The following is a 12,285-nucleotide window of genomic DNA, read 5'->3' on the forward strand; positions in this document are numbered from 1 at the left end:
AATTTGAAAATAATTGGTCTATATCAAGCAGTTCTCAAGCTTTTTGTTCCCAGAACTCCTTAACACATTTAAGATTTGAAGGCCCCAAAAAGCTTTTTCATGTTGATTATAGATATTGGCATTTATGTTATTAGAAATGAAAATTGACAAGTCATACATAAATTCCTTAATGTTGACAATAATAACTCTATGGCATTAACATTAGCCATATATTTTAATGAAAAGTTACTGTATTTCCAAATTAAAAATTAGAAGACTGTATTGTTTTGCATTTTTATAAATCTATGATATCTGCATTGATCTGTTATGATATCACATTTCATACAGCCTCTGGAAAATTCCACTGTATACTTCTGAGAAGATGAGAGTAAAAAAATAAATAATAGGTATTATTATGAAAATGTTTTGACTTCCTGGATCCCTTGAAGTGGTCTCAGGGATTGTCAGTACATTTTGAGAACTGCTGTCCTAGATCCAAAGCTGCATTCTAGCTAGTATTGATATTTTGATTTAATTTCTGCAATTATACTGTTTAAAAGATTTGGTTATCAAAATACTAAGAGTGTGAAATGAATTCTAGGTAGAAAAAATGTTTAATTCAAAACAAGGAGAAGAATAACAGAAAAGTGGTTTTTACTACAAAGCTAACTGTAATAGGTAATTTAAATCTATGTATATGCCAAGTTCAAAAAGATAACCCTACTATAGCACAGTATTTGTCACATGTATTGCGATTATTTGTTCACGTATTTCTCCTACTAAACTGTGAGCTTTGGAAGAAGGAATTGGGCCTTAATCCATTTTACATTTTTGGTCTCTAGGATAAAGTCTAACACACAACAGGCACTAAATATTTGTTGGACTAATGAATTTATCTGCTTAGAACATACAACATCTACATAACATATCACACTTTTTACAACTCAACAGCAAACGGTTTAATCAATATTCAACAGCTTTCTTGAAGTTGTCATGATCCTGTCAAGTAAACCATCATCTCCGGGCGCTTGGGTGGCTCAGTAGGTTGGGCGTCTGCCTTCCCATCGGGACATGATCCCGGGTCGTGGAATCAGCTGGCATGGGGCTACCTGCTCGGCGGGGAGTCTGCTTCTCCCCCTCCTTCCCACTCTTGCTTTCTCTATCTCTCAAATAAAATATTTTTTTAAAAAGAAAACCATCATCTTGGGGTGCGTGGCTGTCTCATTCGGAGGAGCATGGGACTCTTGATCTGGTGGTGAGTTGGAGCCCCATGTTGAGTGTAGAGATTACTTAAATAAAGCTTCAAAAAAAAAAAAAGCCATCTATGAGGTATTTTTATGCGTCTTTATAAACTCCTAATCACGTTCCTCATGACGTATTTAAAAATGGTCTTTGACTTCAACTACAGATTATGTGACCTGATGTAATTCTCCATGAGGAACACACAAAAAAGTTCAGACTGCTTTTCTTTTCTCAGATCTGAGACTTAAGATCACTTGGGAGAGGAAAAAGGGAACAGAGCTGCCTTCCTCATTAAAAAACGGGCAGCGTCCATACAGTAATTTTACTCTTCCTCATACACGGAACTTGTATGTTGCAAACTCTCAGCACAGACAACCCAGTTCCCGAATTTGGCAGGAGCAGCTCTGGAAAATATGTCTGGAGGGCGTGGGTGTCGTGCTTCTCCTCCCAGGAATCAGGGCGGAGGCCCGAACTGGTCCAGTCATGACAGGACTCAGCATCCTACGAGACGCGAGGCGCCTCCTTCCCAGAAGTGGCGAGGGAAGGGATCTGAGTAAACCTTGGGCCGCCGGGCAGCCTGACCAGCAGGGTCTAGGGGGCCCGAAAGACCAGGTCGGCTCTCGGGGCTGCTGGGGAGACCGGAAAGGGGGCCGAGATCTTCCGGTCCCCTCCAGCCGCAGCGGGCCAAGTACCCCGCAGTCCTAGATTATGGCCGACCCGGAGCGCACGCGGCACCACCTCCGCGGCGCCGACCGTCAGGGGAACCGGGACACAGGGAGGAAAGCGGAGCCAGACAAGACACAGGCTGCAGGGAAAACTAGTAGCTGGCCTTGCGGACCCCGAAACCCCACCCCGAAGGCCTCAGCCGACTCTCCGCGCACGTAGCTCCGCCCACTGCCGCTCGCGGTAGGGGCGGGACCGCTGAGCTGGCCCGAGCGGATTCGCCCAGACTCGGCCGGGGGCGGGGCCTCCCAGCTAGCTACGATTAGCCCCGCCTTGACTCCCCGCCCCTGGGGCCCGCAGGAAATAGGGGCGGGCCGGGGCCTAGCGTGGCGGGAGGAGGAGCAGGGATGCCTTGGAGGCCAGAGTCCTGGAGGGCCTGGCTGCGGGGGAATGAAGCCTCCGCCTTCTGGGGCAGAATCCTTTAAATACGGGCTCGGGCCCGGAACTCTGGGTACAGTGCTCGGCTGCCTGCGAGAGGGGTGTGCGCGGTGAGGGGAGGTCAGGCGGAGCAGGGCGAGAGTGCAGGAGCTGCTGCAGCACGGCCCGTTGCGAGGAGCTGTCCGAGGAGTCGGGATAGGAGCGGCCGCTGCGCTCGGTGCCTGCAAGTGGGTAAGCGCCCTTCGCGGGCTGGCCCTGCCGCCCGGTCAGGAAGGTCCCGGGTCCCGGCGGGATGTGCAGGGAGCGGGGCGGGGGGAGTGCGCGCTGCCCCCGGTCGCGCTCTGCGCCTGGTCAGGGCTCCCAGACTCACGACCCTGGTCTCCCCTTTGGGCTCTGGGCGGGAATCGCCTTTTGGTCCGCTGTTCTGAGAATGGGATAACTTGGGCTTTTTATTCTACACTCGCCAGCCTTCCAACCGCTTCTCTTTCTGCTTTTTCTCACTTTCTGACTTGAAACAAATGAGATTTCCCAGGAAGCTGAACGTCCACCGAAGGAAGTGGTCCTCTGGCTAGGGACCCCATTTTGGTCTCAGAGTCCTGGTCTTTTGTTTGTGTTTAGTCTGCTCACCTGGGGAGCTGCTGCTTTCCTCCTGTCACCTGCCGCCCTTAAAAATGAAGCCAGGAAGCCCCTGAGGGCGAAATCCGAAGACATTCTATCTTGACATCTGTATGGGCGGTCCTGGAATCCATTGTTGGCTGCCACACCATGTAATTGCTTTATTTCATGTCAGGGAAAGCCTGTGTGAGACCTTGAAAAATCATACTTCTTGGGGCGCTTGGGTGGCTCAGTCGGTTAAGCCCCTGCCTTGGCTCAGGTCATGATTCTCAGGGTCTGGGGATCGAGCCCCGCATCGCATCGGGGCTCCTTGCTCAGTGGGGAATCTGTTTCTCCCTCTGCCTCTGCCCCTGCTCTCGTGGGGCATGTGCTCACTCGAATGAATAAATAAATAATCTTTACAAAAAGAAAAGAAACAGGAAAAGTCATGCTTCTTATATATAGGAAGATAACTGATTGGCTTGAAAATTATGCTATATTAAAAAGAGGGATTCACTGGTAGGGAGCTTTTCAGGGATATACAGAGGAGTAGCTGTCCACTGACTGCCCTCAAAGACACAGTGAGTCTTTGAGTTTCTTCAAATCCCCTATGAAATGGAGAACAGTAGTCTGGTCTCTTTCTTCAGGGGGGTTCTGGAAATGAAAGAGCTTACTGTCTGCTCTGAGAGGTGCTTGTTAGTACCGAGCATCTAGTTAAGGTACGTGGTAGACAACTCTGTTTGAAAGGATCTCATTTCTTCTCCCATTGCTGTACTCCTTTCTCAAATATTAAGTCTGTATCTAATAAGCATACTTCATCATCCCTCTTATTTCCACAGCTTTATATGATGCCCTTTAGATGCAACATTAACACTGCCTTTCTCACTGAGTAAATATTTTTCCCGCGGTCAGGCATCTGTTGCATCTGTTAGTATTTAATTTTTGGAAATGACTGAGGTGATGTGTGAAGTTGACGTATCCAACTACAACGTCCATTCCCTTAGCTACTGGGTAATTACACAGAATATACTGAAGAGGGGTGGGGATGGAGGGATTATATTCAGTTTAAATTGTAAGAGGACCTTCAGTATTTGTTACCCACATCTTCTAATTTGAAATATTGATCTGAATTTTTAAAATTTTAGATGAAGGGTATTTTTGGAACAGCCTGGGTTGTTGAGATTTCCCCAAAATATAGAGGTAAAAACTCATTGCAAACTGACACCCTTGGTAAGCAAACATTCCCATTTCCCTGACAGCACAATAGAGGATCAGAAGGTACGTAAAGGTAGAAATGGAATACGGAATCAGAAGACATCTGTGTCAGGCAAAATATGTAACTAACACTGTATCAAACTCCATAATAAGGGTTGAAGATTTTATTGGAACTTCCAAGTGACCGTTTATTGGGACTTGCACAGTTGCTCAGTAATTTTCCCATTGTCACCTACAAGCCATGCTTCGTGTGAAATAGCACCACAGGGACACCCCCCAAACACATGGAGTTCTTCTCTAGTGTAGGTCCATCAGTCATTTACCCCAGCTGCTGTATGTAAGGCAAGCTGCATACAACCTGGCAATCAAGGTGGTTAAGAAGTATCTCTGGAAAGACATGCCAGAGTTCTACATAAAAAAGAGAGGCTGATAGTATTCTGGGCAATTTCAGCAAAAAAATGCAATGATCAGCCATCTGAGCTAAAGCTATTCAAATAACAGTCTACATCTCAAACAGGCCCTTATGGAGAGTCAGTCATTCAATTAGTATTTATTGAGAACCTACTGTTCTAAGTGTTGAGGTAACAGCAGCAGATGAGAGCTGTTAGCCTGGGAGCACCTTATTAAACTATGAACTCCTTGAACCCACGAGATTTACGGTTTTTTTGGCATCCCGTAGGCATTCAAACTGTGTTTATATAAGAATGTTATAATCTCTTGGCTCTGGGATTAAATGGTAACCCCGAAAGATCCTCTGGTCCAAAAATACTTTGAAATCCTACTTTCTAGGTGTTCCAGATATACTGGTTGTAATTAGAGGTTGACTAGCTGTTTCATAAGGGTGTTACCGTGGGGTAGTTCTCTGTATACATTACATTCAGAACTTCATCTTCAGCCTTGCAGATCTGGAAGGTAGATTTTTTTTCTCCCTTTGTGGGCCCAGAGTTCATGAGACATTAGATGTTAACTTAAAATGACTGAACTCGTAAGAGACCCAATGGTTACACTAGAATGAAACTTTGATGTTACAATTAGGGAAATTTTATTGCAGTCCCTGGAGTACTTATATCTCAAATCTGGGTCATCCATTTCCAGTATTATGATTCCTGGGAATCTGAATTCCTAAGGGAGAGCGGAATCAGAGCAAAGAATCTTCGGAGAACATGCTGTCTAAGAATTGGGAAAGCATATTCTTACTCCACATCTCTGAAACCAGAATACTTCTTTTTTTTATTTTTTAAGATTTTATTTATTCATTTGAGATAGAGACAGAGCGAGCCCAAGAAAGGGGAGAGGCAGAGGGAGAGGGAGAAGCAGGCTCCCGGCTGAGCTGAGAGCTAGACGAAGGGCTAGATCCCAGGACCTAGAGATCATGACCTAGCTGAAGGCAGATGCTTAACCACCTGAGCTACCCAGTTGCCCCAACTAGAACACTCTGACTCCCAGATGCAGTGTCACTCTTCTCTAGACAGTGCTGAAATAAACACATCATTTTTGTTCTTAACTACTTCTTTCCAGGCTATAGGCTGATCCTCCTGAGATTTTTTGTTTTTTTCTCCTTTAGTGGAGTTTATTAGATTTTAGCTACACAAATGCTATTGATTGTTGTGGTTACTTTCAATTATGTTACCTAAGTTATTTTATTTTTTTAAGATTTTATTTATTTTTGTGAGAGTGAGTGAGCACTAGCAAGGGGGCAGGGCAGGCAGAGGAGAAGCAAACTCCCCATTGAGCCTGATGTGGGACTCGATCCCAGGACCCTGGGAACATGACTGGAGCAGAAGGCAGATGCTTAACCTACTGAGCCACCCAGGCACCCATGTTACCTGAAGTTATTAAATAATAGGCCTCCTGAACCGTCATGCACATGGTCCCCTGAAAGGGGCATTTGAGACCCTTTAGATTCGCTCTACAAGACAGTTATTACCTTACCGCTTCTAAATACCCATATCCTAATCCAACCAGGCCAATCTCCTTACTTCGTTGAACTTGTTTCTGTTTATGAATCCTTACTTATTCCTCCCCTCCCCAATATGGAATGCTCTCCCCCACCTACCTTTCCTTTCTATATCCTACTTCTTTCTTTTTTTTTTTTTAAGATTTTATTCATTTATTTGACAGAGAGATCACAATTAGGCAGAGAGGCAGGCAGGGGGGTGGGGAAGCAGGCTCCCCGCTGAGCAGAGACCCTGATTCGGGGCTGGATCCCAGGACGCTGAGATCATGACCCGAGCCGAAGACAAAGGCTTAACCCAGTGAGCCACCCAGGTGCTCCATACATCCTACTTATTCTTTAGGCCAGGCTTATATTCCGCATTTCCCTTGATGTAGATACCTTCTTATTTTTTTCCCTCTGGACTTTAATACTCATCATTTGATTGATTATACTGCCTTATATGTTACTTGGGTGTGGCTAAGTCCTTTTCGTCTTTTTTTTTTTTTAAGATTTTATTTATTTATTGGGGTGCCTGGGTGGCTTAGTGTGCTAAACCTCTGCCTTCAGCTCAGGTCATGATCTCAGGGTCCTGGGATCCAGTCCTGGATCGGGCTCTCTGCTCAGTGGGGAGCCTGCTTCCTCCTCTCTCTCTCTCTACCTATTTGTGATCTCTCTCTTGTCAAATAAATAAAATCTTTAAAAACAAAACAAAACAAGATTTTATTTAGTTATTTATTTGAGAGATGGGGGAGAGAGAGAATCACAAGCAGACTCTGCACTGAGTGAGCCTGACAATGGGCTCCATCTCACAACCCTGAGATCATGACCCTGAGTTCATAAACTGAGCCAAAATCCAAAATCAAGAATCAGATGTTTAACCGCCTGAGCCATCCAGGCGCCCCTCCTTTTCATCTTTTTAGTCCGCTTAAGAGTCACCTTCTCAGAGAGTCCTTCTTTAAGTACCCTATCTGTAGGAATTCTTTCCCCATAGACAGTCTCTCCCTCTCTATCTATGTGTTTATTTCTTTAATATGGAATGTGTCAGAGCTGCCATTATTTTGTTTTGGGTTCTCCCACTAGACTATAACCTAAGAGTAGGAACTGTACCTGTCGTGTTCACTATTGTATCCACAGTACATAGAACATTAGTAGCTGTAACATAGTAGGGGGGTTAATAGTTGTTTTTCAGTTGAATTTTCCTCTAAGTCAGTTGTTACATTCTTGAGTGTCAGGACCTATATCTATGGCCAGATTCTCTGCTATGTCCATTTGGTAGACCCTTAAATTGGGAATATTAATTTTTCATGAAAGAGAACAAGGGACTAGGCCTGAAGCAGTTGAAGCAATTTTTCTGAAACCCGATGCCAAGCCCTTTGTACTGGAGAGGTGGGGACAGTGGCAGCAGATGCTGGAGACAGGTCTATGGGAAGTCTGCTCCAGGCTCGACTGTCCCACAGGTGAGAGCATTTCAGAACATTCCCCTGAGCTTTAGTCACTTGGCAGTCCCAATGCAGTCCTTTCCTCCTAGCGGTTTCTTTTTCTCCTTATGTATAGGGCACTTGAAGCCTGGAGAGTAGTAGATCAGAACTGAAGAGTAGAAGGGCAGAGAAATCAAAGATGAATGATTGCTAAAATAAATTTTGTTAGGCTCAATATTTTCACTGGGGTGAATTTTGGAACCCTAAAATTGTAATAGGAATATCATGTGTTTGTGGCTTCATAGGTGATAATAGGGAACTCTAATCCATTTATTTAGATTATTAAAGAGGGAATCTACCAGGGGCCCCTGGCTGGCTCAGCTGGCAGAGCATGTGTCTCTTGGTCTCTCAGGGTCATGAGTTCAAGCCCCACACTGGGCATGGGGACTACTTAAAAAAACCAAATAATTAAAAAGGATCTACCAGATTTAGCATGGTTTTATTATTTCCTGGTATGTACATCCACACAATGGAATACAGTGTAACTGTTTCTAAAAAGGAGAGAGTTTTACCAGAAACAGAAAGAATAAAAATAAAAAATAAAAAAGACAGTGAGAGAGAGGGGAAAATAGGTCTTAAGAATATATTAAGGAAAAAAAACAAGTGTTTGATAGTATTTTATAGTGTTCTACCTCTTGAATTTAGAAAGAAGGGATTATTAAGATATATTCATGTATTTATTTGTACTTTATACGAAACACTGGAAGGATACACAAGTAACTAAAGAAAGGGTCACTTGTGGAAGCAAAGTAGTGGATAGCCAAGAGATAAGGATGCGGTACACTTGAGGCTTCTTACTGTATACTTTGTTATACAGATTTTATTTTGGACCATATGAATTTACTATCTATTCAAAACAAAAAATACATTTTATTTTGTTTTATTATTATTTTTAAAGATTTTGTTTATTTGACAGAGAGATCACAAATAGCAGAGAGGCAGGCAGAGAGAGAGAGCAGGGAAGCAGGCTCTCCACTGAGCAGAGAGCCCAATGCTGGGCTCTGTCCCAGGACCCCGAGATCATGACCCTGGCCGAAGGCAGAGGCTTAACCCACTGAGCCACCCAGGTGCCCCTATTATTATTATTTTTAAAGATTTTATTTATTTATTAGAGAGAGAGAGCACAAGCAAGGGGAGCAGCAGAGGGAGAGGGAGAAGCAGGCTCCACAATGAGCAGGGAGCCTGAGGTGGGGCTCGATCCCAGGACCCTGAGATCCTGACCTGATATGAAGAAGGCAGAGTCTTAACTGACTGAGCCACCCAGGCGCCACACAAAAAATACATTTTAAAATTTCTTTGTATGTATATCACTCAGAATATGGCTTTGTTTTGTAGAATCAATAGATTCCAATTTTGCTCATATTTACTGTTTTACCAAATTTTCTGTTCTTTTAAGTTTTTTAAAGGTCATTAGAGATTAGACTTTGAATTGATATCTGCTAAGCATGACCACTGAAGATTGATTTATAAGCTGACTTACTTGTTTCCTAACACAGACCAGGATACTTGTGCCGGTTGTTTGGTTCATTCTCTTATGGTTGGGAAACCAGTGATGAAAACATTGATTAATACAGATTCAGGCTTAAGGGAACTGGATCATCTTAATTATGTGGCTTGTGTATCTTTTCTCACAATAGGGTTGTACTTCCCAGGCATTACAATAAGATTAGCCTTCCCTAGTAACTTCTCTGACCCACGTGGGAGTATACTAACCAGTTCTTAAACTCTCTGATTACCATTCTCCTTCTCTCTGGAATCCATGAATGGGTTAGATGAGGTGATGTCCCAGGTCAGTGTTGGTAAGGACTCAAATTCTAAGAATCTGATCAGTTCGGCAGTTCTCATTCTTACTATAATGAATTGACTGACTTTCTTTCTTTCTTTCTTCCTTTCTTCCTTTCTTTCTATTTTTTTGTTAACATATAGTGTATCGGGGCACCTGGGTAGCCCAGTCATTAAGCATCTGCCTTTGGTTCAGGTTATCATTCCAGGGTCCTGAGATTGAGCCCCATTTCAGGCTCCCTGCTCGGTGGGAAGCCTGTTTCTCCCTCTCTCACTTCCCCTGCTTATGTTCCCTCTTTTGCTGTCTCTCTCTCTGTCAAATAAATGCATAAAATCTTTAAAAATATATAAATAGATAATGTATTATTTGTTTCAGGGATACAGGTCTGTGGTTTATTAGTCTTACACAATTCACAGCACTCACCATAGCACATACCCTCCCCAGTGTCCATTACCCCGCCACCCCATTACCCCACCACCCCATTGCTCCTACCCCCCTTCACTCCAGCAACCCTCAGAATGTTTCCTGAGATGAAAAGTCTCTTATGGTTTGTCTCCCTCTCTGGTTTCATTCTGTTTCATTTTTTTTCTCTCTTCCCCGATGATCCTCTGCCTTGTTTCTCAAATTCCTCATATCAGCGAGATCATATGATAATTGTCTTTCTCTGTTTGACTTATTTTGCTTAGCATAATACTCTCTAGTTCCATCTGCATCATTGCAAATGGCAAGATTTCATTTTTTTTGATGGCTGCATCATATATATGATATATATCTCACATCTTCTTTATCCATCATCTGCTGATGGACATCTAGGCTCTTTCCATAGTTTGGCTATTGTGGACTATAAACATTCGGGTGATGCACCCCTTTGGATCACTACATTTGTATCTTTGGGGTAAATACCCAGTAGTGCAATTGCTGGGTTATAGGGTAGCTCTATTTTCAACCTTTTGAGGAACCTCCATACTGTTTTCCAAAGTGGCTGCACCAGCTTGCATTCCCACCAACAGTGTAGGAGGGTTCCCCTTTCTCTGCATCCTCGCCAGCATCTGTCGTTTCCTGACTTGTTAATTTTAGCCATTCTGACTGGTTAAAATGACATTCTTATATATAAATCAGTACCTTGTCATTTGGATTAGTGTGAATCAGTTCACCTAAATGGCTTTTGAAAACCCATCAAAATCTGTGTAACTGCTTTGCTAACTATAGAAATTACTTTCCTTTAACCAACTCATAGATTCCAATTAAAGGTGAAATGGAGTTTAGGATCACTGTCAAGTACCTAAAAATAAACTGCTGAAGCCAAGTTGTATACGGAATATAATCACAGAGGCCACTTCTGAACTTTCAAACTAATCTTATTATCTGTCATGTTTCTCAGTATCTGTCATATTAATCTAAACCTGCCGTAAGGCTGATCTTTGTACACCAGCATTTATTTCAACAAGAATTGCACTGGTGTGTTCAACCTTGAATTTTTCCTCAGCAGTCGAAGTTACCCTGGTGGCCTTAGAGACCCAAGTAAGGTTTTATTTTGCTCTTGAACTTTTCAATATTAGATCATTATAATCTTCGTGGCATTTTTTCAGCAATATCAGTTACTTTTTTTTCCCCATGTTTTATGCTAGTGCAGCCAGGAATGGAAATTCTAATTGGAATGTTGTATATTATCACTCTTTTAATAATTCTTAATGAGTATGAGTGCAGGAAATCTTTCCAGATTATCTGTCACCTTGACAGTTTTTATAGAGTTTGATAAATGTTCAATGTGATTTCTTTAAATTTTCTGTTTTTAATAGTGGAACAGTCTTACTGCTTCCCTTCTAGTTTAATCATGTTTGAAATTAAGAAGATCTGTTGCATTGGTGCGGGCTATGTTGGAGGACCTACGTGTAGTGTCATTGCTCATATGTGCCCTGAAATCAGGGTAACAGTTGTTGACGTCAATGAATCAAGAATCAATGCATGGAACTCTTCTACACTCCCTATTTATGAGGTAAGCCATTTTAAACAACTCTTTGTTCTTACGTTCTTTGTTTTCTTAACTGGTTTTGTTAAATAAATTTCTATTAAGGTAAAAATCTATGACTGCAAGTGAAAAGGAATTAAATGACAAATCTAGATGCACAGTGTTACGGACATTATGATTGTAATTATGTCAAGTATGTCCAGGGAAAATGACTGGGAAAAAATGTATTAGGATATTAACAATGGTTATATTAGTGCAGTGAGAATATGGGTCATTTTTTCTCTTCTCTATTTTCTAATTTTGTTAATATGGTTACTATATTGTAATAGTAAAATTTTAGAAAAGTGTTCTGCACAAAGAAAATAAAACTGAGGATGTTTGTAATATTAATTCATGTAAGTCCATTATTTTGGGGGTAAATGTATTTAATTCAGGTAAACTGTGAATGGATAAATGATGTCTTTTATATCTAATGCTTAGTATCACAAATTTATTTAATTAGAATTTCAAGACTACTGTTAATTTAGATATTGTATAGTTAGGAAAATATGCTTCCAACTATTTTATTAAGTTATGTGGATCCCATTTTAAAAAATTTTCACTGTAAAATGAGTTCATGATATTATGCCTTTGAAACCCTGCAGAGGAAGCATTTGAGAATTTGATGGTGGCATTTTTTTCCAACATTATTATATTCTTTTTTTTTTTACCTTTAGGAAAGTTTTGTTATTTGTAAGACTGTTACCAACCATAGTCTGTTTGTCTTTCTGTCTTCCTTCCTTCCTTTCCTTTCTTTCCATGATTTATTTATTTATTTTAGAGAGAGAGTGTGAGGAAGGGGAGGGACAGAGGTAGAGGGAGAGAAACTCAAGCTGACTTACCACTGAGCAGGGAGCCTTACTCCGGGCTCTATCTCACCACCTGAGAGTTGGTTGCTTAATCATAGTCTTTAAATGTGTTAGTCCTTTGGAAGGGAAGTCTCAACCAT

The 12,285-nt window shown here is 42.1% G+C and overlaps 1 protein-coding gene across 4 annotated transcripts in view; it reads left to right on the forward strand.

Annotated features, from left to right (window-relative positions):
• Nucleotides 1-2,246: 2,246 nt before the first annotated feature.
• The window catches only part of UGDH (UDP-glucose 6-dehydrogenase), a 35,348-nt gene continuing 25,309 nt past the window's right edge, over nt 2,247-12,285 (forward strand). Inside the window, exons 1-2 of one of the 4 annotated variants that reach the window (XM_032853124.1) lie at nt 2,247-2,553; nt 11,156-11,324. In XM_032853124.1, the coding sequence (XP_032709015.1) occupies nt 11,163-11,324 (162 nt within the window). In that variant the 5' untranslated portion in view covers nt 2,247-2,553; nt 11,156-11,162. Of the gene's footprint in view, nt 2,554-11,127; nt 11,325-12,285 lie in introns of all 4 variants that reach the window. The other 3 variants (XM_032853106.1, XM_032853116.1, XM_032853096.1) reach the window with 3 other exon arrangements.

Source organism: Lontra canadensis, unplaced genomic scaffold, assembly GCF_010015895.1.
Source record: "Lontra canadensis isolate GAN:19392208 unplaced genomic scaffold, GSC_riverotter_1.0 scaffold1, whole genome shotgun sequence".
Classification (NCBI taxonomy): Eukaryota; Metazoa; Chordata; class Mammalia; order Carnivora; family Mustelidae; genus Lontra; species Lontra canadensis.